Source organism: Vanellus vanellus (genome assembly GCF_965231255.1).
Source record: "Vanellus vanellus genome assembly, chromosome: 7".
Lineage (NCBI taxonomy): Eukaryota > Metazoa > Chordata > Aves > Charadriiformes > Charadriidae > Vanellus > Vanellus vanellus.
Window position 1 is genome coordinate 34,032,875 of NC_138912.1, and position 27,602 is coordinate 34,060,476.

At 38.0% G+C, this 27,602-nt stretch overlaps 1 protein-coding gene across 1 annotated transcript; it reads right to left on the reverse strand.

Annotated features, from left to right (window-relative positions):
* On the reverse strand, positions 1-26,636 carry RHOBTB1 (Rho related BTB domain containing 1; the record flags this gene model as incomplete). The annotated part of the gene is made up of 9 exons (XM_082486724.1): positions 1-2,302; positions 2,815-2,920; positions 4,431-4,519; positions 6,250-6,400; positions 9,629-9,747; positions 10,166-11,133; positions 12,903-13,088; positions 25,984-26,087; positions 26,445-26,636. 9 exons carry the CDS (start codon positions 26,634-26,636, stop codon positions 2,133-2,135), a joined length of 2,085 nt encoding a protein of 694 aa, XP_082342850.1. The 3' UTR covers positions 1-2,132.
* Positions 26,637-27,602: the final 966 nt, after the last annotated feature.

The following is a 27,602-nucleotide window of genomic DNA, read 5'->3' on the forward strand; positions in this document are numbered from 1 at the left end:
CTAAACAGTTTTATTGACTTTTTTTTGCAAAATAAAAAACACAAAATAACCACCAAGATTAAAGGCCATAGACAGCATTAACCAAATGAGCCAGCCACTTGGTTATAGTAGCTGATAACTAGCACAACTGGATATTATTGCATATACCTCAGGTTCATTTATATATCCATTACAGTTTGGCAAGATTACAATCATACCGTAGCTTTGGTTGTGTAAAACCTAGTAGCAATACTTACTTAAAATGTGACTGGTTAACATTTTATGACAACAGGTATTTATCTCGTCTTAGTCTCGACGCATCTTCTCTCATTCATTCTTCTCCTCCACAATACACATTATCACTAACCAAGAATTAAGGAGACATATTTGCAACCATCATTTATAGCCCTTCTTTATCACCATATGGTGATGAATCTTAGAGGGGTAGGAATCTGTCGCTTGCTTTCCTTATAAAAGTCTGTAGAGCAGCATCTCTTTCCATGCTGGGTGGCTTCTACCATCCTGTGGTAGCATCTGCCAAGAATTAGTCCATTCCAAATGCAAATATGTAGAGGTGTATATGGCTTTCAGTCCAAAGCCTTTCCTGCCCTACAGTACTGGGGTTTGACTGTACTGCCTTGCCTTTGAACACAGAAAAAAAAACACAAACAAACAGCTTTTCACATTGGTATGCTGAGCTGCCAGCACAAAACAATATTAAAGAACCTAAATACACAATACTACCTTGGTTACAGCATTGTGCCTGAGACACTGTACAGGATTGCATGTGTATGTTCTACAGTCTATGTATTTTAGTTTTGGTCTTTTAAAAAAATGCTGTCATCCTTACGTAATCTAGCATAACACTGCAGCTTTAGAGTAGTGGTTGATAAAAAGTCATAAACACACAGGCTATTTGAAAACGCTGGAGGCTTTTTTCTTTTTCTTGCACCGCTTGTGCAGAATTCTTGCCTTTCTGCCATCATTTTGCCCCCAGCTTTCTGGGAATAACTACTTCCAGGGGAAATATACGATCTACTTAAAAATAATCTAACATTTTGAGTTCTACCTGGGAAAAGATATGAAACAATTGGGATCAAACTGAAGCGATCTTGTGTGCGAAGATCCTTCTTCATTTACAAAATGCTGTAACACTAGATAACTCCTACTTGGTTTTGCAGCCCTTTCATTTGCTTGCACTCAAGCAAAAAGGAATTCAGCATGAGGAATGGCTGCATGGTTAAGATCCCACAGAACAAGGTAACTGCCATGCAGTAATTAAAATGCAAGCAGTGTAACTGCTTTTTGTATTCAGATCCATACTTGTATAAGGATATAAATTAATAAGCCCTTCTAAATGATTTTAGAAATATTCTCTTTGATCTAGACATATAAAACCTCTGAATACTTAGAATCACTAGATTTCACGTGGCCCACATAGTCATAATTATTTGCACTTACACGGCAAATATTAGAAATACATTTGCCTGAAGTTGAACAGGTAATTATACTGCCTATTATTCAGCTGAGCAAAGATCAAGCACTCTATATCTTGCAGTTATTGGATCTTATTCTAACCCTTTACTTTAGAAAGGGGAAGAAACCATTTAATTATATTACCAGTGCACAGTACTTAGTTTAAAAAAAGACAACTTATACTAGGGAACTAGATTTTTTCCTAAGATGACTTTTTACGAGATACTCTAAAAGCGGTCTCTTATGACTGAAGATTTTCTATTTCACTGTAGTCGCATAGTAAAAATAGTTAAAATCTAATTACAAAGCTGCTACATGGTTATTTTGTGGTCTGTAAAATAAAATAGTATCCAGAATTTTATCTGAACAAAATACACCAGACAGTATAAAAATATTTCTCAATTGGAGATTGAAACATTAATGCTGGATTATTTTTTTTATATATATATAAAAAGAAATGTAATAATGGTAGACATTTATCTGCTTACTAGCCAAAAATATATGTATGACTTCAAGGAGCTGTTCCAGGCTCACTTTCAGTGAGCTTGTGCTTTTGACCCTAGCAATAATAAATGCACACGTGGAACAAAGTTTCCTGAAAATCTGAACTACATCTTATTTCTAACAATAAGACTAATTTCTGACACCAGCTATGGATTTCCACCTATTTGCTTTGTTCAGGCAACTACAGCAGAGGAATTCCAGAAGCACCACTTCCGCTTTGAATGATGTTTATTCAGTGCAACATCTTCCTTTTCTCTTTCTTTTTTAACTCGCTGGTAGTGATCTTCTTCCTTTAAATACCACACAGGCGGCCAGCGATGCCTCTCAAAATATTCTTGATTATCTGATTAAAAAGAAACAGTCAAAACCCCTGCAAACAAGCCAATAAGATACACAAATCCCAGAAATGTATGCAAAAAGCTATGCCACTAATCATTTATCCAGTCTCTATATTAGCTGGCTTATCAGGGAATCCCCTAGTTTCCTCATATGCCTTAATTACAGTGTGAAAAGACTTTGAAAGCAGTTGAACTCAAGAAGTCTTAGTCCACCAAGGAGTATAAAAAAGCAAGCCCTTTACAGAGAATATTTTTCATTGTGGAGCCTGAAAATAGCTCTGTTCCTTGTAGCATCACTGAAATAGTTACAGAACATAATGCTTGCCCAGGAATCAGGCTAATGATTATGACCTTTCTTTACAGATAAGAAGACTTTATGAATGCTACTCAAGATAGCGCAGAGGTTCAGTCTCATGGCTTAGCTATCTGAGGTCATCTTCATCTTCACGTTTAATCAACTGGCTGGGGAAAAAGAAGGGGAAACCTCATGAAAACTGGGGAGGAAAGTTGCCCATACCTGAAGATTTAGCTTTGATTTCCTTGCGGAATTTGGAGCAAACGCTGTTGTAATTGGTGCAAATGTAATGCAAGCACCAAGCTGCCAGCTGGTTAGCATTGTGGAACTGTAAAGAAAAACAAAGAGGTTATTCCATTTCCTGAGGTGGTTATTCATTTTGCAGCCCCAATTAACAACTAAAGCTAAAATGATTTCCAGCAAATTGTATCTGGCAGCACTCTCCCAAGCATACAGGGCAGATTCTGAGGCTGAAGTGGCCTCTAGATGCCCTAGACCTTGTCGCACAGTTCTGCTGCAGCAACTAGTGGCCCAAGAGGCTCATGAACAGGTCCTTAGCATGCACAGCATTTGGCAGACTGCATTGAGTCCCATACAGGATCTGAACGCAAGGCATGCTGGACCTGGATTTTCTTGTATGATTGTACCAGTCACATATCCCTATCAGTTACTGCAAACCCTGCTCTGAAGTAACTCCCTGGAAAACTGTGCTCGTTGACAGAAATCAAGTATTACTAAAAGCTCAATCCAAAATCTTGTACAAGCTTCCTGTGGTCGTAAGGAAGCACAGCTATAATGCAAGGCAGATTGTATAGCATGTGTATCTGTTTTGGAGTTCTGACTGTCTACTATGATCTTCTCAGATTGTAAACACACCATATTGATGTAGATACTGGGCACAGAGGATATTTTAACAGTAGTTAAACATATTCCTTCTGTCTTCAACAGGGAGAAAAAAAAAAAAAAAGAAGAAACACCCTTCATAAAATCAAAATTAAGTGAAGCGAGCTGCCTTTTCTTGGAAGGGGTTCAGTCCTGGTTTTGCAACAGCATTACAGGTATTGCAAGAAAAGTACTTGAAAGCAGCTGCAGGAAGTCTTGCATGGTGGCCAGCTTGTGCTGTATTTGAGTGCTACTTAAACCTCAGATTTCAAGCCAAGCTGCAGCCAGACTCATCATTAGTATGAAACCAAGAATAATAAAATTTGAAAGATATTTTAGCTTGTACTACTGTATCTGGGAGACTGCTGCAGCACTCTCTTTGGAAAACAGAGGTGTGCAGTTTAACTGTGAGCTTGGGACTTTCTTTTTTCATGGTTTCCAGGGCTCAAGAAACATTGAAACATGTTTGAACATAAAGTAGTGAGATTTGCACTCACTCTGCACTATCAGATGACTGGCTCTGAGTAGCCAGTCTAAGTGTCAAGTAAGAATAAAAAAAATGTTGCCTTTGCAATACAGGTTTAAATATATCTACAAGAACTGAATTGAAAGGAATCCAAGAATCATTCACCATTACAAAGCCGAACACCTTCATTACATTGCATTTCATGTTACTGAAACATAGCCATGAAAATGTGGAAATTGGAAGCTCCATAATCAAGAAAAACTAAAATATGTATTTGAAAGACAACTCCTCTGAGATTACTTAAATAGATGTTTCAACTTTGAACAAATGGAAAAAAACTTCTTTAAAATAGAAGTTAAAACTAAGTTTTATTGTCAGTCACTCAGAACTGCAGACTTTGAGTCACTTAGAAGCAATGCTGAAAACCAGTAAGGTGCTAAAAGGAAGTCCTGCAAGTCAGGCTATCTTTAAAAAAAAGGTGCACACTGACCTGTGCCAATTCCAAATAGGATAGTACTTCTCCATCTATTGCAATACCACTCATGGAGGCTTTTGTCAGCTCTTGTACTGCATGCTGTTCTGTTAGAGGAGAAAACTCATCACTTATATGGGAAACGGTCACATTTCAAGGTCAGATCGTCCAGAAAGAACCAAGAAGGGATGATCTCCCTCCTCCTAGAGTTAAGTCTAGCATTATGCGAGTGGCACATTCACCCAGATATGGTGTGATTTGGGTGAAGTCAAATTCTGGCCTTTAGAGTTGTGGCTGGCTATTCTGCATCACAGGTATAAACAGTCTTGCTGCAGTGGAGCACAGTCCATATGATGATTTGCCCCTTTGCCTCAACCCAAACTATTTCTGATTTCACACACAATTCTCTCTCTCTTACAGAAAGAAAGCCTGCAATTAATAATGACTTACAGAAGGACAAAGTTCAGCAGCCACTAGTCTCTATCTGGAAGAATGGATTGGTTCAATATTCAATATAAATTAGAAATAAGGATCAGTTGTCTCTTTCGGGTATTACAAAAGCAACAGCCAAGTTTTTAGGCAACAGTGCACGTGCCATTGCATTGTGGATTTATTAATGAGCATACCTACAGCACTGATACAGAAAAGTTCACTTCAGGCCCTCCTCAGATTCTCAGAATAGTCTTTCCGAGGGATCCAGATGAAGGCTTACCAGCTCCCCAGAAAGTCACTTCAGTTCACGAGTCTCCTTAACACTTTCCTAGAACCATTTCCTAGAATCTTAGAGGTTTGAGTGCTTTTTGGGAATGTTGTCAGCTGATTTGATTCCACTGGGTTCAGTTCTTGGCAGTAGCCTTTGGACTCAAAATTATTTCATAAAAATTTAAATGGAATGAAACATTCTTAATACTATGTCTATGTTTATGCAACTACTTAAAAAAATAACCAAGACTTCAGTAAAAATGTGTGTATAAAATCAGGCAATAATGATTTGGTCTGTCAGAACCAGTGAAGACAGGGTACACAGTCCTGGTGCACAACCGAAGGAGAGCTAGGATTTGGTATGTGGTTAAATTTTGCCTAAATGTTGTCCTGGAAATACACGTAGCTTTGCCTCATCTGTCTCAGAGTTTTGGCCTTGGCCATGTCTTCAGAACAATCCCAAGTTACATACAGAGAGAGAAACAAATAAACAAACAAAAAAACAACCCCAGAGGTCTGGGGTGTGTATGGATTTAATTTTAAAATGAAGTAGCATCCTATCCTGTAATTTTTCTCTAAATATGTGATAGAAAAGGTTTTTTTCCTGAAATGAGGGTTGAAATCCCCACATATATCCCAAAATATCCAATTCACATCTAGGCAGTGAAAAGGGATCCAGACAGCATTTCTAAAAACCATCATCATCTAGATCAGTTTTGAATTGGCTCAGTTACTCTCTTCAAATAGAAATGTATACTAGAGCCCTTCATTCATTACATAGTGGAAAGCCTGGGGTCCACCCTGTTTTCAGGTAAATTAACAACAACAGAGTGGACATTACAAACTGCAGACTTTATATCAATGTTAAAGAGAAGGTTTGCTCCTTCTGTTTTTAAAGCACAGAATGCTTCAATGTTCTGAGCTAGTTTAGCACAAAACTAAAAAAGGCAAGAGAAAGGCAAATACATTTTTCTAAGTGAAAATATTAATTTGTATTACAATATGCCTTTCAGAAAAAAAAAAAATATATTTTTTTCCCCTGACACTTGAGAAAATCCTGTATGTTCCAAAACCATTAAAACATGTTTCAGCCATTTCAGAAGACACTGTGTTGGACAAGGCCACAAATTCTTACCTGCTAGTGCAACCAGGTGAGGAAGGCAAAACCTATTTGCCAATGCAATTAACTCAAGTGTGTCCAGTTCCTGACTGGAGGACAGTTGCTTGGTATACAAGTAATCTAAAACAGCTTGCATGGAAGTCTTGTTTATGTTGGGAAGAACTACCTGGAAAAGATATTTAAGAAAAGAGTATCTAATAATTAAGAAGTTTTCATATAGAGGCTGTATTTCACTTCTGCTGCTTTGCTGGACTGTCTCTTTTTCCTCTTCAAGTCTGTCCTGGTTTCAGGTAAAATAGAACCAATTTTGTTCACTAACTTTGCTTCTTAGCTGGGCCTCTTTAACTACTGAAATTAACTGCATATTGTGCAGACAGTGTTCACTCTCAGAGTGATAAGACCAATGCTTACAGCTGATGCCCAGGCATGGGATGCAGAGAGGCTCCTGCTTATACTTATTGCTATAACCCCCAAGGCCAACCAACTTTGTTATTTGCCCCGTTGGATGGTCGGAAGCGGAAAAGCATAGTGGGGTCCCACCTGCGGGGAGGAGCGGACAGGACAGGTGACCCAAAACTGACCAACAGGGTATTCCATCCCATCTGCCTCATGCTCAGTGTAAAAACTGAGGGATCAAAGGGTCAGCGCTCTTTCTTCAATGGCCGACGTCTGAGGAGGACTCTGTCTGCCTGTGATCCCAATCTTGAATGCAGATCCAGAATCCAGTTCCCATCCATCACTGAGTCCAGCCTGGGACTGCCCCAGTGCCAGCTGGTGTCATGACTGTCATCTCAGGAGCTTGATACAGTTTTGTATATATTTTTCATTATTTCTTTTTATTTTATTATTAATATTTCATTAGTTTAGTTCCTTCTAAACTCAATGTCCTGGTTTGAGGTAAAACAGAACCAATTTTGTTCAGTAACTTCACTTCTTAGCTGGGCCTCTTCTAACTACTGAAATTAACTGCATATTGTGCAGACAGCCTCCTCTGCCTCTCTCTTTGAAGAGGGGTAGAGGGGAGCATCTGTCGGTGCCATCTGGGGTCCCCCAGGTCCCCAGTAGCGGATTTTGGCCTAAACCACGATAAAGTCATATTAGAAATGCAGGAAAACATTTTTCAAAAAAGAAAATTCCCATTAAAGTTCAAGAAGCTGCCAACAGGTGAGCATATCTCCGTAATCAGATCCTTTGCCAGTTTACATACAAGCAACTCTACAAGTTACTGGAATTGGATCCACATCCAACAGTGAATCTGTTCAATGCTTTCTAGCTTGCGAATGGACAGTCACTGTGCACTTCCCACGCCAAACCTCCCTTAACAGACTTCTTGAGGAATGCAACCTATCTGCTCCTGGCAAGGGATATTCTAGGGATTCTGAGAATAACAGAAACCAAAGGGTAACAAAAAACCCACTCCTCTCAGTCTGTTTATAAATAACCAAATTATCCAAGTAAATGATGGTTGGGAAGGGACTGAGAACTGAAGAAATGAGGCAATGAAAATGTAAACCATTTCTGCTACACACATGTAATTACGTGTAACCACTGTGTAATGAAACTAGTAAGACTAGGACAAAAGCTATCAAATCTCTTGCCAGCGCAACCTTAACTCCACTTCACTGCAGGGAAGCCTAAAAGAAGAGGAAGGAGAATTAGAAAGCCTCACTGTAACCTATCACTGTAGCAGCACAACTACAGTTTGCACACATGATCATTCTTCCAAAAAACAGGGTAAAACTGACTCTTGCGGGGTTCAAGGTTGTGGCAGGTCGGTCTGCTTCCAGTACCCAAGCTAGTCAATCCCATAAATCAGGAGTTTGTAACGTACATCTTCATAACTCAAGAGATGCTGGCACTGAAGAATGCACTGTGGTATTCTGAGAACTTGCAGTAAAAAAAAAATAATAATAGCAGAGCAGAAAAAATAGTAATAAAATTATGATGAGGAATTAAATGTTCTTGCAAATTAATCTGACTACTTGGATGCAGTCAGCACATACTCCTGCTAGACAGGGGTTAATCGTTGTCATGTAGCTGGTTGTTAACTTTTGGGGGCATATTAAATTTTCTTTCAGCTCTGCCTGAATGGGTGAGATTTAAACCCAGATTCGTTAGTGCTAAAGCATGAACCTATTATGCATATCAGCCACTCTGGGAAGCAGCTCAATTCTCCAAGTAAGGGAAGCTACTTGTGAAACTCATGCATTATTAATATATTTTTGTTAGTGCAGAGAACAGTAAATCCAGTGAATGAGTTTAGAAAATGTTATGTCCCAAATACAGAAAAAGTCATAAGTAAAATGTAGATGGTTTTATTTTTTGTAAAACAGTCAAAGGAAACATTTCAATTAAGATCTACCTATATTTTAAAACTTCTGAAAGCATTACTGAATGCTTTAAAGTCTACAAAATGGAAGCTAAATATTTTAAATTGGAAAGGTGAGCTAAGACTGTTAAGTTAATAATTAAAAATAGGCTGGTAGGAAATAAATTTATATTCTCCATTGCCAAATGTTGGTTACTAGAATCAAACTATGTATTTTTAATGAACCACTTGTCAACCATGCCTCTGGGAAAGGATTTATGTTTACAGCTATATTAGAAGCAGCAAGAAAAATCTAAGTAGATCACAATCTTCCAGAATATTAAACACAAAAAATCTGAACTCTTCATATGAACAAGACCCTTAAGTATGGAAAGAAAATAATAAAAAAAAAAAAAAATCAAAACCTGGCTATGGATAAGACACAATAAAAAAATATTAGCAAAGTGTTCAGAATTTGAAAAATAGACTATGAAGGCACCTAAAAACACAAGGCTTCTGTTGCAAAATCTTAATTCAGAGCATTGAGATCTCTTCTCCTGCACTTTATACCTCCTTTACTCAAGAAGACAAACTGATGCACTAGAGAATCTGAGCTTCAGTTTCTACTGAAGAACTGTGAAGCCAACCCCCTTTTCTAGTCTAACACTCCATGTTCTTTAACCTTTTTTTCCCTTTAATTCCTTCCTCAATGTCCTTGCTCCAAGTATTCTTTGTAATGCTACTGATTGGTGAAATACATATTCATATAACTTTAAAACTTATTTTAAAGAAACTTACAAATCCGTATTTAATTCCTCCCTCCCCCTATTTAATATTTTAAATGATTTCAGGTTTAAACACATGCTCCAGCATTGGAGGAAGTCTCATGTCTTGCAGAAAATATGTTATCCTCTTAGGCAACCTAATTTAATGCCTTAAGAAGAAAAGCATTGCAGGCCTGCAAGGGAAGAATAAAGAATCATTCCAGGTATTATTGCAACCCTTTAAATAGACACAAAATGATGCTTCCATCACCCTAAATCCATCAGACATTATAAGCAAAATGGAACAAAACCGGACAAATACCTCACTGTTTGAGCTTTCAATAAATGATCCTCCAAACATAGCAGACATCCATTCACAGCTACAGATCAGCAGTGGCTTGTGGGCATTTATGGTTCCATCATCCAATTTAAACGTCACATCTGCCATGGGAACAAAAACCATGCATGCTGCAAGTCTGCCTTTTAAGTGAAACTGTGTCTCAAGAATGTATGTTTCCCTTGCACATTGTTAACCAAGGAATTCTTTCACTTCCGACGACCCCCATCCCAAAGATAACTCTAGTGGTTCATATAGTTAAGTAAAAAGCCTCACTTAAAAGGGGGATATTGGATGTTCAAGACTTTGTAAAATTGGGTCACTTATTTAAAAGTCTGTGTGTAGATTTTGAGAAATGAAACTGCAGAATCCCAGGTTGGAACTGTTGGCCCTGAGTAACACTGTAATTTTGGGCTCATCCCTCCTCTCAGAGCTGTCACAGTTTTTAAAGTCTATGAAGTGACAGTAACATGAATGAGAAAAGAATTAGTGCTTTTCCTGTTAAAGCATGTATTTACTTACCAGAAAATGTCCCTTTGCAAAGGCACTCTTTTATCCGATTAGCTTTTCTGACATGAAATGCTTTAGTAATCTCTTGATTCATGAAGGCTTCTTTATTCATTATATTCTCCACCATCATTCGTAAATCAAATACTTCCAAGATTTCAGCAATCTGAGCCAGTCTTGTGAGATCTTTTTCATTTTCATCCAGTTGCCCTGTGTATAAAAACTGCAAAACAGTTTTAAAAGGTCCGACCTGCACAGATGAATCCATTTTTACCACAGTTACAGGACACGTCCTATTTGAGACAGGATTCACTTGCATTTCCTTATGCACACTAACAAACCCCTTACCCCAGGATGACAGAGATCTTGCTGCAGAATTTGTTTCACCAGGCTGGGGTTCTAGCATGTTTAAAGAGTCAGTACTTTCTGGTGGGGGAATTTTAACATCAGAAGATTTCAAGGACGTCTCATCACTGTCACCGCTTGTCTCAGGGTGACTTGTCAGAACATCCTTATTTGTATTTTCTTTATTACTCTGTGTTTCATCCAAGTCCGGACTTTCCTCACGTTCCATTAAGAAAAGGTCATAAAACTTTGAAGAGGAGGTAGCTAGGTAAATCTTGTGAGCAAAAATGTAGTCCTGCTCCTGGAGAACAAACATAACATCTGCACACAGTGGGCTGTCCAATAAATATCCAGCTTCATTCATGCTTGGTACGGGACACTCAGGAATTTTGATAACAGGAGGAGGGGCTTTTGGAGGTAGGAATGGAGCCTGAAGCAAAGGTTTTTGGACCTTCTTCAAATGAGATTTCCAGAATTGCAGGTGTCTTCTAGAGATCAGGGCAGCTCTGATTGCATTGTCAAACACATCTTTAATCCCAAACTGGTCAAATACACTGGTTTCGTAGTATGGTATCCCAAGCTCCTTGGCAACCTCTCTACCTCTTTCCGGTGGCAAAATGTCTCCTCTTTTTATCGGCCTAGGGTTAAACAAAAAAAACCAACCAACCACCACCACCTTCTCACACACAGTGTTCATCGCAGTTACTCCAGAAAGCATAGAATTTTACAAAATGTCTGAGCACTGATTCTGAGATAACTATCATTCAAATGAAACAAAATACAAAATTAAGCCCACAAAGCCTGTTGGAAATCTACAAACATGACCCCAGAGAGTTTTAGAATAGCACATACTTGTAATTTCGTTTAAGTTTGGTGGTGTCTTTGCAACATTACTAAAAACATGTAGAAATCATTTGCACAAAAATGGAGCAAACCTCTCTGTTAAAGGGAAATTTACAGTAAAACAAGTTGATAGGATGCTTGAGAACTTTATTTAAAAAAACTCCTAACATTCCTTTCTACTCAGATATTCTGTCAGTATCTTTCATTGTATCCATCATTTAAACTCAAATGAAAATTCTCATGACATAGAAATGCCACAAATATAGCTAAGATGAAATGAGAGATATTTCTTAGGCTTATGCTTTTTAAAGAAAATCAGAGTAGCCTATAACAAAAGTGTAACTCAGTGCATACTTCACGAGATAGTTCTGTTTTGGCTGTAGAAGCATTACGTGGGAACTCATGAATTTCCAGAGCAGCTCTAGTACACAACGTTGGGTAAACAAACCAGAAAAAAGTCTGGGCTAGGATCCATTTTCCCAACAAAAAATCATCTCACCAGAAGACGTGACCCAACAGTGTGTTCTCTGAGCATACCATATTGGACAGACACAAGCTGGCACAGACTTAACACACTCCAGACAACAGCTTGATTTAGTCGCCAGCAAATAATCAGTTCAGGTGGCAGAAGTCTGTGCTAGACATGCAGAGTACTGATTCAAACTTTATTAATTGTGAAATCAGAAAGGAGGATTAGGACAGAAGAAGAATTTGAGTTTTGAAAAAACATTTCCTTTTAAAGAGTCAACCAAAAAGCCCACCCCACCCACACAATGAAGAAATGTTTAATAAACAAACAGACCTATGAAAATCATATTGCTGAGTCAAGAATTAGAATGCAATGCTAAGTTTTCTAAGATCCCATAAAATATTAATTCAATCCTTTTACGGTAATTTGTTACAACACAGTCTTCTATTATACTATCATGGATATTACTTCCATGAATCTGTTCTCATTCAAATTCACATAAAAGGAAGAAAATAGAAGTGAGCAGGTACTTGTGAGACTGTTTTGCCCTAACATGTGAACACTTGTCTTTTGAATCTGGGAAAAACAAAGCTTTTCCAGAATGAGAGAAGCTCATTCTTTTAATCTCAGAACTTTAAAACAACCTAATTTGCAACCACCTTATTTTGTGCCATGATCTAGGATTACATTTACAAAAAAAATAATAATTGAGATTTAAAAAAACTTGAGTAGAATCTGTCAGTACCTGACAGTAGTGGCAGGGTAGGACATGATACACATGTTCAGATGGAGAAAGACATATATGAAAACCTCCAGTAATCATTATTATATCTATATATTATCTCCCTATTATCGTAGTGTTCAGGCACCCAACTAAGACTAATGTCCAATGTGCAAAAATATTGTGGGAAACATATAATAACGGTGTGTATTAAAGAACTAACCAACTCAGACGACAGAATTAAAAAGAAGAAAGCACATATATTCTCCTTTTACAAAAAAAGGAAAGTCGGCTCTATCATTTCTTTTTTGAAAGTACTGTACCTGATTACCAAGGTGATTTTTTTAAAATTCTTGTTTTTGTTTAAAGTTTACCTTGCCAAAGGCCGTCTGGCTCTGTTAACAGCCTCAAGATCTGCATAGCGGAGATCTAGTTGGCAGCCCACCAGAATGACAGGTGTGCGAGGACAGAAGTGCTTGATTTCTTGATACCACATCGTTTTCACATGATTCAGGGAATTAGGATTAGCAATTGAAAAGCACAGAACAACTACATCAGACCTGGAAAGGCAACAAGAAAATATCCAATTAAAACTCAGCAAATGTGCTTTCTGCTGCAGGTTCACCTATTTTCATCACTCCAGCTTAAAGCTACTCCACTGTAGACTTTGAAAAATGCATTGACACTCAGATGTCAGAATAAATGTTGTTCGTGCAGAGGTTTGAGAGAAGCTATAAATTCTAGCACAAAAGCATGGAAGCACAAATCCACATACCTAGGAGGCACTGCCCCTCTATGCCAAGAGATGATCCCTGCACGTATGAAGAGAGCACTAAGAAGAGAGGTAGGGTTTGCCATTCTCTACTTTTACACTAGTTATTCACAGGCTGTCATTGCTCAAGAAATAATTCCGCTGACTAGACATCTAAATTGCAGTTAAGATCACTGGTGCTTAGGAATTAGAAAGGAGTTATGCAAAACTTCAGAACAGCCACACAGGCAGACACAGATCACTTCTGAACTTGTCATGGCGAAATACCTGTACTGCACCATTTTAGATACTGAGGTGGTCTCCTTTGCAATGCACTTTGCACAGCAATTCTCTAACATCTTCAATAAGTAATCTGTTAGAAGGGCAAATTACTGCAGAATGACCACTTCTACAATATAAGCAAAAGTAATCATTATGATGAAAATAAGGTTAGTAAATTGTAGAATAGGACAGTGGCTTAAATCAGAGTAAGCATGAAATATTTGCAGGCTTCTAAAGGTTTTAAGAAAACAAAAAGTGCTTCGCTAAATAAAGTTGCTTTATAAATTGTAAGTATGAGGATTAAGGTTGACAGTTCATCCACTAAACCACCACCTAATTCTTGTCAGAGCCAGCACCCTAAGGCAGAGAAATGCTTGAATACTTGTCTCAGGGCATTCCTAACTTGGGGCAATTTCATTATTTATAAACTGGGATGAGATGTTACAAAGCAGTTCTCAAGCTCTTGGGTCTCTCGTGGGAGAAAAAGAAGAAAAAAGTTGAATTGAAACTCTTAAGAAAAATTGAGGGGTAGGGACATTTTGAGGAGGCAACTTATTGCTACAGAATTGTCAGCAGGATAAGCTCAGCAATACCATGTCTATCGCACTTGTATTATTCTTTAATTTAGAACAAATGTGTTGTGTCTGCAGTTTGTGTAATGTATAGAGCAGCAGCAGTGAATCTTAACATTCACCTTTTAAATAATGAAATACCTCCTCAATACTGCTGCTTTCTGCATTTCACTGAGGGCACGGATATATCCAGCAAGACCGTTTCTAAAGGTAGCGGCATACAATACGGGTACTGCTGTGAGCATAGATTTAATGCTGCTCCAAGTTTCTATCTTATATGAACTGCAACACATCTGTTATATCTAGAAACAAGGCCTTTTCAAACTGGAAAGTTATCTACTAAATAGCAAAGTGGTAAGAAGCCAATACACTGGTTTTCTACGTAACTGAGGCAAATACTCTTTAAACTCAAACTTGCTCTATTCAAGGTCACGTGAGAGTAAAACCTTGGCCCCAGCAGACATTTGCTTAGCTCCCAGAAAGGAGAAATCAATGTACAGCTAAGATAAAAATATTTGTGTTACACATATTTTGATCTGGTCAATTGTTGTTTAATTCAAGATCATCAGGACTGCTGCAGAGGCAAGCATTGGCTGTCTGGCTGGTCCTAACTATAACTAAGCATCTTAGAGTGACAGACTGTCTTGTGTCCTTCAGAAATTAATACCTAAGCCAAGTAATTGCAGTCACGAGTATCCAACCCTCCTGACTCTATAAACCACAAGACACACGTCACATCTCTCAGAAAACCAAAAGGAAACAGAGCTCCAGCCGGAGTTCACAGGCAGCAGATGACTAACCCCCCCCCCCCCCAGCACTGCTGCTGAGAGATGCTGGACTGGCCACAGATCTGGGCTCCTGAGAAAAGCCAGCGATGATTTGTTTCCTTGGACAGGACAGTCCCAGACTATCCAGCAGACTGGCCCCAGCACAGCCCTGCATGTGTTACAGCCCTTCCTATGGGAGTCACACATTTTTGCCACAGAGCTGCATGTTGTTCTTGAGCAACTCATCACCCCTGACCTTCCCTGGGCGACCATAAAACTGAGCTGGGGAAAACTGATTTCTTTACCCATAACTCACAACACACATAGTGTTGCACTAACAGGACACTTCCATCTTACTGCCTTTTGAATGAAATGAAAAACAGAATAAAGAGGTAAAACCCTGTGATTTGCACATTGTTTATCCTGTGTTAAAAGCTGGACTTCCCCATAAAAAGAATATCCTGAGAGTTCTGTACTGAACAGGGAGAAACAAATGGCCCTGTGCCATAAACAGGACGGATGGGAAATCACTGGGTAGTGATCACCATGGCTGGCTCTGCTAGCTCACAAAATACATCCACATTATCATTATAAATGAAGCTTTCATTCAAGTCATAAGCATGATTTGCACTATTAGTACAAACTGGAGACAGTAATATATGAGGAAGATCAACTGTCTACATAGGACTGCAAACATTTGGGGAAAACTGTCCATTGCAAACTTTAATTAAAATACCTTCAATTCCTTTTAATGTCAAAGGCACATTTACAACTTGCTAATATCTCAGTATAAAATTCAGTTGGTCGATTGCTCATAAAAGCCAGAGCCTGTCAGGTTAAAATAATGCATTAATATTTCCCAAACATTACAAAGCTTACCAATGTTATTTTAATATTCTCAGGGAACATAAAAGGATAGGATTTAAAAAAATAATCTAATTTATTGCCATTTTTGTGCAGTGTGTTTACTTGGAGAACAAGAAAGGATGAATCAGGTTTACTTCTGCTTTCTTCTTTCTCTCTGCAGCAATATAGTCACCAATACAAGCTGTTTTTTTTTTTTTTTCTAAAAAGAAATTTCATAACCATTTCCCAGTAAAATTTAGGAAAGATTCAAGAAACACTTCCATAGACTTAAATACCAAAAAGTGCTTTAGAACTTCTCTATCACATTCCTCCTATAGCACCATCCAATTGAGATGGGCAACAGATAAGGCACTGTGTGCATCCACCTTTGTTAAGTACAACAAAAGCATATGATTAGACTTACAGCATATACTGATGTTTGATACTGAAGTATCACAAGAAACAAAGGTAAGTATTACAAATAACTCAGCAAAGAGAAACGGTAGATTGGATATCCAACACATTGTCATGTAGATTCAGTGGTACACGTTGGAAATGCATAACTGATTTATTCTTACATTCTGCTTTTCAGAGGTTTATCAGTAGAAATTTTGAACCATCTACTCTTATTGTTTGAAACATCTGAACGCACTTAAGTATCGCCAAACCTCATAACTTCTGTGTGACTTGCTCTAGCGTTTGATCAACCAACAGTGAAACACCCTGCATCACCAATGTAAGAAAACAGTTTCTACTGGGGCTCAAAACAGGAGAACACAATGTAGATACGTGGGACTTGGCAGGTGGAAAAGGGGAACAGATTCTCTCAGCTGTAGGCAAATCAACCACCGCTCACATGTTTGTCGCTCCCTGACTGACCAGACTCCTGCATTGGACTCTCACATTAAAGTGTATGAGCAGCATAACAGCACTTCAAACGCTCCCCTTGGAGTTGAAGAAGTAATCCTTAATGCAAAACATACACATCTGAACTCAGCCCAGCTTGGTCTAAACATATTTACGGACTACCTGTAGGAGGCTTCTGTGGACAAAGAACGAACCTTACCACCATTCTGAAAAGCAACCTACCTACCTGCCATAGGTATTACCTCAATGCATTCAGTGATATTTTCCCAAACTTGGATAAGAAGAACTTTTGATGGAAGCAACTACCCCTTTTTAGACTTCAGAGAATGAAAAGAAACCCTCTAGATGACCAAATCTCTGGCAGGAATCAGCACATGGTATGAGCTCCAAGTGTGTGAGTTATGAACAGATGTACAGAGAGCAGTCCAAGTCACTGCCAAAAAGCAAGCAGTATAGCACTGACAAAGACAAGACAACTTTAAATTGTCAACCTCAGGCTTCAACAGTATTCAAGCTAGGATAACCATTGTACCCATCTGGAAGTTAATCTGCAATTCCTACAATCAGAAACTCGTGAGGTGGTGGTGGGGGAAGCAGTACACTAGCTATGTAACAAGCCTTTCTGATGGAGCTGTTGGAAGCAGCAGAGAAGTTAATGTTTTCTAACTAGAGCTGTTTTGTGTAACTGAGGACTCCACTGGTTTGGGACTGAGATTTTGGAAGACTTGTCTGCTGACATACTATGTGTGTTCCAGAGCTGGTGTAATGAGCTGCACTGCAGATGTACCTACACACCACATTGCTGATTCATCTCTCAACGAGAAACTGCTACATATTTTCCATCTTCCCTAATACTCTTATTTTAGACAGAACTTCAAGGAAATAGTAATATTAAATGATATCTCATATAGTCCATGGTAAGTGCATTTAGAAGTTTAATGTTTCCTAGTCTGAAGCTAGAGTTATAAACTGTGGTGCAGAAACAGGCTGCCTTCTGAAATCCACACACTGCATTACCTAGGAAGAAGTTGTCCCCTCTTGTTTATAATTTACAAGTTATTGGCTAAAACTGCTGCACACGAGAGTTGCTGCTGATGTGTAAGGGGTATCATTTGCCATATAGTCATGGAATAATACTGTAGGATTTGGAAAAGGGAAGAAATAAAGCTGTGAGGAATACAGAATGTGAAGAAGAGATGTCTCTGATCTGGAAATCAACACAGGAAGTGGAAAAGAGGAAAAGGAGGAAGACTGAACTGTATTGCCATGCTATCTTGTCCTCTAGAAAGAGGACAAGTCAAAAGTATATATTTTGTTTTAGAGAGCTTAAACAAGAGCCAAGAGTTAAATTGGACAGAATCAGTTTAAGGGTAGACAAATTATATTTTGGTTGTCAAGAAGTCTGTTGCACATATTTAATCAAATAAAACGATAAGAATAGACTCGGGGAGGGAGATAAAAAAACCCCAGTGGATTTCTCCTATTATAGTCTTTTTTTTCCCCTATTTTTAGATATAGGCTTTCTCTGAGAAGCAAGGTTGAAGTAAGACAGTCTATTAGAATTTTACAGAGCAATCAATTTGTCAGAGGTTCATCCAAATTGTTAGACTCTCTTGACTTTACCAGAACAGCTAATCCTTAGACATTTAGTTATCAATAAAAAGTTGTTTTGCTTTTACTTCTGCCCTCATTTTTTTCCCCACACACTTCCTGTAATTTTCCCATGGTTCCTGAGAGACCTGCATCACAGCTGAACTTATCCCACTGAGACCACAATTTGACAAGAACTGTCTCTAGAGTCCACCTGCATAGTCCTTCAACCACCTGAAAGGAAATACTGTGTAGGGCAACAGCCTGAGTGACAATACCAGCTACCAAATTCTTAAACACAGAAGGTTCAGGCAGTAGAAGGCCACCTAAGAATTAAACTGAGAATCTTGTTTATGGCTAAATAAAACCTTGCTACATCTCCATGTCAATCCAGATACATTTTGAAGAGAAAGATTCACTCAGTTATACAACATTTTTCATGCATGCATCTCACTGAGCTGAAAAAAAAATAATTGTGCAGATAAGCAAGGCTGATAATGTTTTAACTGGACTCAGGTTTTAGTAAATGCAGTTGCAGCCATCACATGAAATGAGAAGAAATTCATTAAGTGACTGGTGAGCATAACAAAATGACCTGAAGACACGGGACTTATGTGCACACACTCAAAACGGATGAGAGGCTAGGGAAAACCAAAAAGCAGGGGGTGCCTGGCATGTGAAGAACAGAAGATATCCAGGTAAGGCAGGGCAAGACCATGCAGTGCCCTGGATGCGAGGAGGAGAATCAATTAGTTCTATACTTTACCGACAGCAGTGAAGCTTCTTAAGTACTGGTGTAATGTGCGAAACTGTCAAATTGCCCTGAAATATATTCAGATTTTGTGGTGAGTAGCATGCAGATCTATTTCTAAAAATTCTGTAACGTCATTTTTAGTAGGAAACAACAGTAAGAAAAAGAAGATAAAGCTACCTTTAAGAAAATTGCGTATTTCAAGACTGTGCTTCAAAAGTGGAAAGAGTTTTCCCATACATTCCTTACAAACAATACATCATTATTAAATGTTAAAACATTTTTTCTGTTTCCTTTCAGGTACTTATGGGAAAACAGTGGTGCATTTACAGAGAATGACAAAAAATGTTTTGATATCACAAAGAATGATAAAAATATCTCATTTTACATTGCAGAAACCTGTAAGAGCTACTCTTAGTGTACAAATGCCTGACCAGCAATAACGCTAAAAAGAACGGGAAAGTCACGTGGAACAATGTAACAAGATGGCAATTTTATTTTTAATTTAAAGGACTGCATTAGTCCTTTGGAATTTGGTTCATTTTATTGCTGGCTATAAGAAGTAGTAACAACCCACAGTTCTGGTTCAGCATTTACATAAGAAAAATTCCATCTTAGTGCTAACTAGAACTTTGTAGTTGAAATACGGCTGCCTGCAAGGTACCCTAGCATGAATCTGGGCCAAATTTTGCCCAATTAGACTAAGTAAAACTCTCTTTGGAATCACGTATGTTTGCAGTACACACATCCACCATAACATACCAACACATGCCTTTTTCCCTTCCCTGGAGCAGAGATCTCAATTACTGCATTTTTAACATAGGAACAAAAATTCTATGATAAATGAAGTTCTAAGGATAGTTAATTGAGGTTGAAATACTGAAATATCCTGTGTATAACATGCAAAGTCAGGATTTATAAAAGACACAAAGCCTGAACAAAAATCAATGGAGAAGGATGAAAGAAAATGACACAGCAAGAGAAGGTACAGGGCTACCTGGAACACATCTGATCAACCCAGGGCAAACACCAAAACTCACAATATCATACAAAAGGACTGATAAAAATATAGCTAAAAATGCTTTTGTAAGACATATAAGCTGACTGCTGTCTTCAGACAGCAGTAGGAAAATAAAATAATGAGAAATAAATTCAAAAAGCAATGGAGAAACCAGAAACATAGGAAAAGGTGGGGTTTTTGAGCTTATTTTCTGTTATTGTAAGGAGGCAGCTTACAGATGAGAACTACATGCAATCTCTTTACAGACAACCAGCTAACTTTCAAAGATACTGAAGAAGAATAAATTAAAGAAGAAATTAACCTTTTCTTTGCTCCTGGTCCCATTCTCTATAAAAACCCAGGAATGAATGATCAATCAGAAAAACATATTGAGTCTAAAAGAAGTAAGAAGAGAATTAGTTAAAACATCATTTGAAGCAACATGTTTAGAAGAAAAAAAATTATTTCAAGGTAGGGTAGGGCTGTAAGGATGGAAAAGAAAAAAGAAAAAGGAACATCCCAAAATGCAGTAAAAGCAGGATTCCTTATAAGTACTGATGAATAAGACAGATAGGAAGCTAGGGATAAGATAAAGGAGGTAAAAATCCAGAGTAGATAAAATAATGATAGGGTCTGGTTTGCATCCAGTATGAGAGTGGCTTCTTGAAGTCACAGAAGACATGAAAACTGAGCATTAACAGATGCAAGATGCAACTTTTTTGGGGGGATAAAATATGGACTTCTGTATTTTTTGCTTGCTTTGGGCTATCATCAAAACCAGCCTCCTCTTTTTTTATTAAAAAAAAAAACAAACAAAACTGTAAAGAAATTTTAACTGGCAAGTCGATGTCACAAAGTTATTGATAGAAACTCAATTTAGAAGAGTTACATCTGGTTGTGCAGAGCAGTTTCCATACTCTGACATATGCACGAGAAAATCCAGACTGAGATGCTGAGACTGTTGGAGTAGAAAACAGCTCAAGAAATCCACCTAGCACCTATTCACAAAGAAATAATGCACTAAGATCAAGTTTTTGATTGGAAGTCACTTCCCGGGTTCAGCATTTCCAAAAGATTTTGAGGTTGCCTTGCAGCCTTTTAGGATAGAGCCCAAATGCCCTCTTTCCACCCAGCCATTCAGCCATTGACTTAGGAGAACAAGGAAAAATGGAAAATTATGCAATACCACAAATAACATTTGATATAGTCATTTGGCATATACCCTTTTAAAGAAGAAAGGATTCTTAACAGCAATTCCATAGCAACTTCTTTCTACTCACAATATGGAACTATGGTGGGATACAGAGAAGTAGTAGATAGGCATTAATTTAACTGGTTTAAGTATATAAAGCATATACTTTCCCATCAACTGAGTGAAAAAGCCTCAAATGTTAATGTAGATAATGGAAGAAGAAAAAACCCAGTGGATACAGACACCACGTCAGAATAAAACTACTTGAGAATGCTGTCTCTCTGTGAACTCTCTCCTTATTCTAGTCTTTCTTGAGATTGATCTGAGTCAAACTCAAAAGAGAAAAAAAATCATAGCAAATATAAAAAAAATATTTTTTACAGGAGTTCTTCAGGATTGCTTGATGAAGAACCTGGATAGCTTATAAACCACTGTAAAGTAGATGGGGAGGCTCACCAACTTTAGTATTTGAAGATGACTCAAAGACACGGCATATCACTTTTTGTGGCAGCAAAACATAGCAAAAGGAAGCAGCCAAGGTGAGACATCTGAAAACAACTGGATTCCCCATCAGCTGACCCTTTCTAACAAAGCAAAAGACTGTCTTGTCTGTTAAGTGCTACTGCTGTGAAGACACATCTCTGATGATCCCCTCCAACCCAGGCCAGTAAATGGCTCATAAGGCATGTGGAAGGCGGATTAATAATAATAACTATAATAACAATAATATAATAATAATAATAATAATCATCATCACATAAAAACAAGGATAGCAAGACTGCAGGAAGAAGCGTGGGATTTCATTTAAAGCACCTTGGACCTTCTCTGAAGGAAAGTGAGGAGCTGCTGGCGTACTCTCAGCTTAGGCACAGGCAGTGAGTGACAGAGAGCACTGATCTAACTACAGGCAAACTGAGTAACTCTGTGAAGACACCCACCTTGCCCTGATCTCACTCAATTTGCTGAATGCAAATACCATTTTACATCAAAGCTACCTGGGTTTTGTTTTTACGGAAATATCATCATCACTGTCCTTTAAGAAAAAGAAACAGAAAACAAAGCATCCCTAAAGAGATCGGTGGAAGTCTTCAAATATCAGTGATAAACCCCTGTTCTCATGGACCCATTTCATCAGTGTTCAGAAGGTGTATTTCTATGGATTAAATTACATTGAAGTAACTTGTTCAGGGAATTGTAATCACACAGAAAACAACAAATGCATATCTTCCTCTGTGTACATACAATACCCACAAGGCTTATGAAATCCATTCAGAACAGAGGAAATACTCTAAACATATTTTAAGAGGCTCTGTCAGCAGCCTCACAGCAAGGCTCATTCACATTTGTAAGTTGCGAGGAAAAAGCTGTTTTCTGTCCATGCTGTATGAACAGATTTTGTTTGGTCTACAGCTCATATTTAAGTTGCAAGTAAATAAATCATCCTGGCTGAATTAGCTGACAAACCACATCCATGGTATTGAGAATAAATATTTGATTGGGACTGAATTATCCCTTTACAGATTTGTGCTCATGTTTATATATACTAGAGCTGCATGTATAAAACCCAGGATATGTAGGATATTAATCCAATTGTAGTCAAACATGTTTACCTGAAAAAAATAAAAAAGAAAAGGATGCAAAAGGACAGGGTTTTTTCCCATTTTGCTTTTAGAATGAGTTAACATAATCACATGTTGTCACTCTCATTCAAAATCAGATTGGACAAGAGGATAGAGGATAGTGAATCCTGACAAGTTGAAATGTAAATTAAGATGTTTTCATGTCTTTACACATGCAATTTTGTGCCTCCCAGGGAAACTGGTAGATAATAACAACTTGAGCTTTATATAAGTTCCCACCTTAGTTGCAAGCTTAGAGAATACAACAGCACTGAGACTAAATTGTTAATAAACAAAGAGGTCACTAAGAGCTGAAAATCAATATGCTAATCATAACAAAGTGTCATTTTACAACATTTTGGAGTGATTTTGCATCAAATGAAACCCTGTGGGACAATATCAACAAATGACTGTTTGGCATCACATAGTGCCTAAGCTGAACTGAACAGGATACTTCCAAAACTAAAGCATACACTCTAGTTTAAGGAAAAAAAAACATGTCATGCTATAAAACTGCAGCAAATATTTCCACAAGTCCCTCCAGCCACATCCCTTTCCCTTCTTTAAGCTGTCAGGAACTGCTTCCCAAAGGTCCCAGAGGACTGTGATTATTAAACTAAACACCACACAGCAGAATGCAAGCTGGATCTTGCTCTCCATACTCCCATTTTAAAGGATGGCAGTAGAAACATTAACTATTCCATCCTCAGCAGCATTGAAGTATGTTTTTTCTCTTTCTGTCACATAAAAATAGTGGAACACACATTCCTTTTGTCATTGTCATTTCATGTTTCTATCTGAGAAAAATAAAGAATTAAGAAGGATTTATTTTTGCTGCAAGTCCTAGTAACTGTTCACCCTGTCATCCATAGCATAATCTATTTATGTAACATTTTGTAAAACTGTATGGAACAGTCTTTTCCAATGAGCAGCAGGTGAATTAATGACCTGCTGGTTCTTGTTACACCACGTTTAGGACAATTAGAGGTCTTGGCTGAGTGTTTGGCTGGAATAAGTCTTCCCCTGCACAAGAGCATATGCATAAAAAAATCTGAAGGGAACCGAAGGGTTATATTGTTATATGATCCTTCAGACAATCAGAAACATGAAGCACTTGTAGGTGTAGCCTTGAGCAGTTTGGCATAAAACACACCTTTCACTGTACTGCAAGATTTGACTCAGCTATGAGTAGACTGTAGTTCAATGTACAGAGGTGATTCAAAATCAATTCCTATAAATGTGAACATTCAATATTGGAAATCTCTTTTTAAAATGCTAACATAGATAAAATACTAAACAGTTGGTTTCAAATGAAACATTAACACCTTTCAAAACAATGAAGTACCTAATCAGTGCTTAAAATTAGAAAATTTTACAATTGAAATTTGATTTATAAAATAGTTTCTTTAGAGTTTGTGGTTACTTTCTGCATTAACAGACTTGCAGAAAAACAGCAGGTTTCCAGAAGAGCCTTTTTAAGTTGATCAGGGCATAACAAACCTGATTCTACACAGGTTCAGTTCTGCTAATATCACAAATGAATCGCTGTGTTCATATGTTTAATCCCATGAGATCTCAAGTTATTCAGGTCCTCCTTGGTGTTTGCAGGATTAGAATCTAAGTATGTTGTTTCCCCCCTCTCCTGTCCTGTCAGTAAATATGGGATCAGAGTTCAGAACATGCCTGATTTTGTTCTCCTAATCTCTAGTAATCTTCTCAGTGACACAGTATCTGTTGCAGAATATCAGGAGGCCACATCAAAGAGGAACAGTTAGTGGAAACGTTAAGTCCATATTTATCAAAGTAGGCTCCATATGCTGCCAAGTGGTAAAACAATATCTATTCACATACTCAAGTGTAACTTCCCTCACTCACAAAGCTTATTTCCAAATGGTGCAGGTTGTGTAGCCCAAATGTGCTGCTACTTTAGCTCCTGACACAAAATTCAAGCTAGTTGATGACTCTGTGAAAACACAACTAACACAGTGCTATATACAGAGGAGGGTTTGTACAAACTGCCATACAGAGCTTTACAGTGTGAATATTTAACTGGTGGATTCAACCAACAGAACCCTCTCCAGCTCTTCTAAGGGGTGGAGAATAGAAAAAATAGTCATCCTTCAAAGTCACTTGTTTCATCAGCTAGCACAGAGAGAAGGAAAACAGTAAGACAGTACGTTTTGGCAACACGGAATCCAAAGGTGAGACAGACACTCTACAAAGGGTGTTCCCAGCTAGAAAAAGAAAAAGTGTCTGCGGAAGTTTGATCATCTACAGACTGAAGCAGATATGAAAAGGATATGAAAATGTTCAAGAAGGTGAAAAAACATGTGAGAACCAAGACCTCGCTCCAACGTCAGTTATGAAAAATCTGTCCAAAACCCATCTTCAGTTTGGTATTTGCCCAATACCGGTAATCTGTTCTTGTTATATGTATATTCAAATGCCTGTTATTCAGCTGTTCTGCTGTCTGTCCTGCTACAAGACCACATCTAGTCACCATTAAACAAAACAGAAAGACTATCACTGGCTCCAGTCACTGTTGAAACTATGCTGAAGTTATATTATACATGCTGGAAAAATCTAGATTACATTTGTTCCCCCCCCCCCCGCCCCCTTTCTTTTTTTTAGAATTTCCAGGGTTAATTGATTCACTAGCAGACACTTGAAGGTGAAGGTTTTATAGAAGAAAAACCTTTCCTTTCCTCAGCTTTAATTAAGAAAATACAGAAGAACCCCACCTTTCATGCAATTGGCTCTGCTCTCAAGAGGTTAGCTGCCCATTCAACATCACAGGTTTTAATAAAATAAATATTTCATTGAGTAAGAGTGATGTTTTCCAACATCTCTCCTTGTTAGTTGCTTGTTGTGCAATTTTATCATACACTGCTAATAGAGGCAGGGAATGCTGATGTTCAATTTTGTAAAACTACAATCTTATTTTGGGGAATGTTCTTTAAAATTTGAAATAGGACAACAGTTGTTGACAGAGCTTAGCAGGCTGTTCGAGGAAATGTAGCGTAGTAAAACTATGCTGCTTTTTAAATATTTTTATCTTTTTAATCCTTGCAGCAGATAATCCTCTTTGCAGTAGGCAGGAATATGAATACCCTTGACTGATTTTAAGTCCTTGCTTTTCAAAATTAAGATTTGCAATTTTTTTCTGCCCTAGAATTTTACTACAATTATTACTTAAAATTTTGCTTTGATCAATTTACCTTCCGTAAGCAAAACGCCTGTCTTTGTGGTGGTCCCCAAACGTATCCCACAGCCTGAGAGAAACACTCACTTCATCCACAACATCTCTTGAGCGTTCAAGGACCTAGAACAGAACACACATAACATTCTCTTTCCCTCCATCAAACAAGTACGTTCCTAATTTGCCCCGTAAGAAGGTCCAAAGCATACTAGACCAAGAGTCTATCACATATAGTTCTCAGCAAATGCTGTATTTTATAAAACAGGCAGAATATGCACCTTCCTAAAAATAGGTTTGATAAAAATATTACTTTGGAATGAGAGACTCGGGGAGATGGTTATCAGACCATGGCTGCGGTAGAGACCGCACATAAAATGCTAGTGAGCTCATTGCTGCATCCTGACAAAGAAAGGCTTGCCAATAAAAAATACTACAACTTCACGGCATGTGCTCCGTATTTTGTACACCTGCAGTCCTTACCTCTTGGCAGACACGGTACTGATCAATGGCCCAGACAGTTGGTACGTGAGTTGCCAGCAGCTGATACTGAGTCAAGGTTGTATTGCATGCTCTTGCACAAATTAGACGAGTCTTTCCCACTGCATTATCGCCAACCACCACACACTTGATAGTTTCAACGTTGGGTCTTTCGTAGTCCATGTCAGTGTCCATTTATCAAAAACTGTAACAAGACAGTTAAACTAGTTTTCTACTACTGTGCAAAAATACTGCTATTTAGAATCAGAGCCTTCTACTTCCTCTTCTTGAGAGATGCCTGAAGAGCACAAACTTATGGAAAAGCTTGTAGTAAACTGTACCAAAGCAAGCTGGCCATTCCTTTAAATACTGCACAGTTATGCAAATGCACAACTATTTTGATTGCAGCGGGTTTATGCTGTTCACATGCTATTTTCACTTTGGTTTCTGTAAACACAAGCCTGTTTGCAGTAGATAGACCTTGGTGAAACAAGGACAGCTAGCCCAAACTTACCTCTTGCTAATACTTTTTATGCCAAGAAGGAGAGAAGACTGGACATCAGTGGGTTTAACCTGAAGGATTCCAGTATAAACCTGCCTTCTGTAATCTTGCCCATTCAGGTTTTGATTTAGGGCTGTCCAAACAATATTGCTAACAGCAAGTCACACAGATGGTTTTAGTTATATGCACACAATAAAACTGACTTGTAAGATGACTCCAGAGACTCTGTTCGCTACAAACCACAACTCCCATTATATCCTGCATGTATCACACTCTTAATTTTCCAAGGAAAAGTTTGAACAGATCATGGACTAAAACGAAAACCAAACAGCCCAGTAGGGACTTGCAAATATACTCATCTGTATCTACAAATTCTTTTTCACATGACAATGGAAAGCAAAGAGAAGGAGATTTTTGAAGATACTATCCTCATGGAAAGTTATTATTGAAAATATTTACTTAAATATTGAATGGCAACATATTGAACAAATGCCTGGATACAAATGTAAGCTGGAAAAAATGGGTATTTGAAAAACTAAAAACAACTCCTGCATGTTTACCACAGTCTGTCATTTTCATATAAAGGCATGTGGGATTTTTACATACAGAATAAGGGATCATAGTTTAGAAACCCAAAATCCGATATATCAACGTCTAGT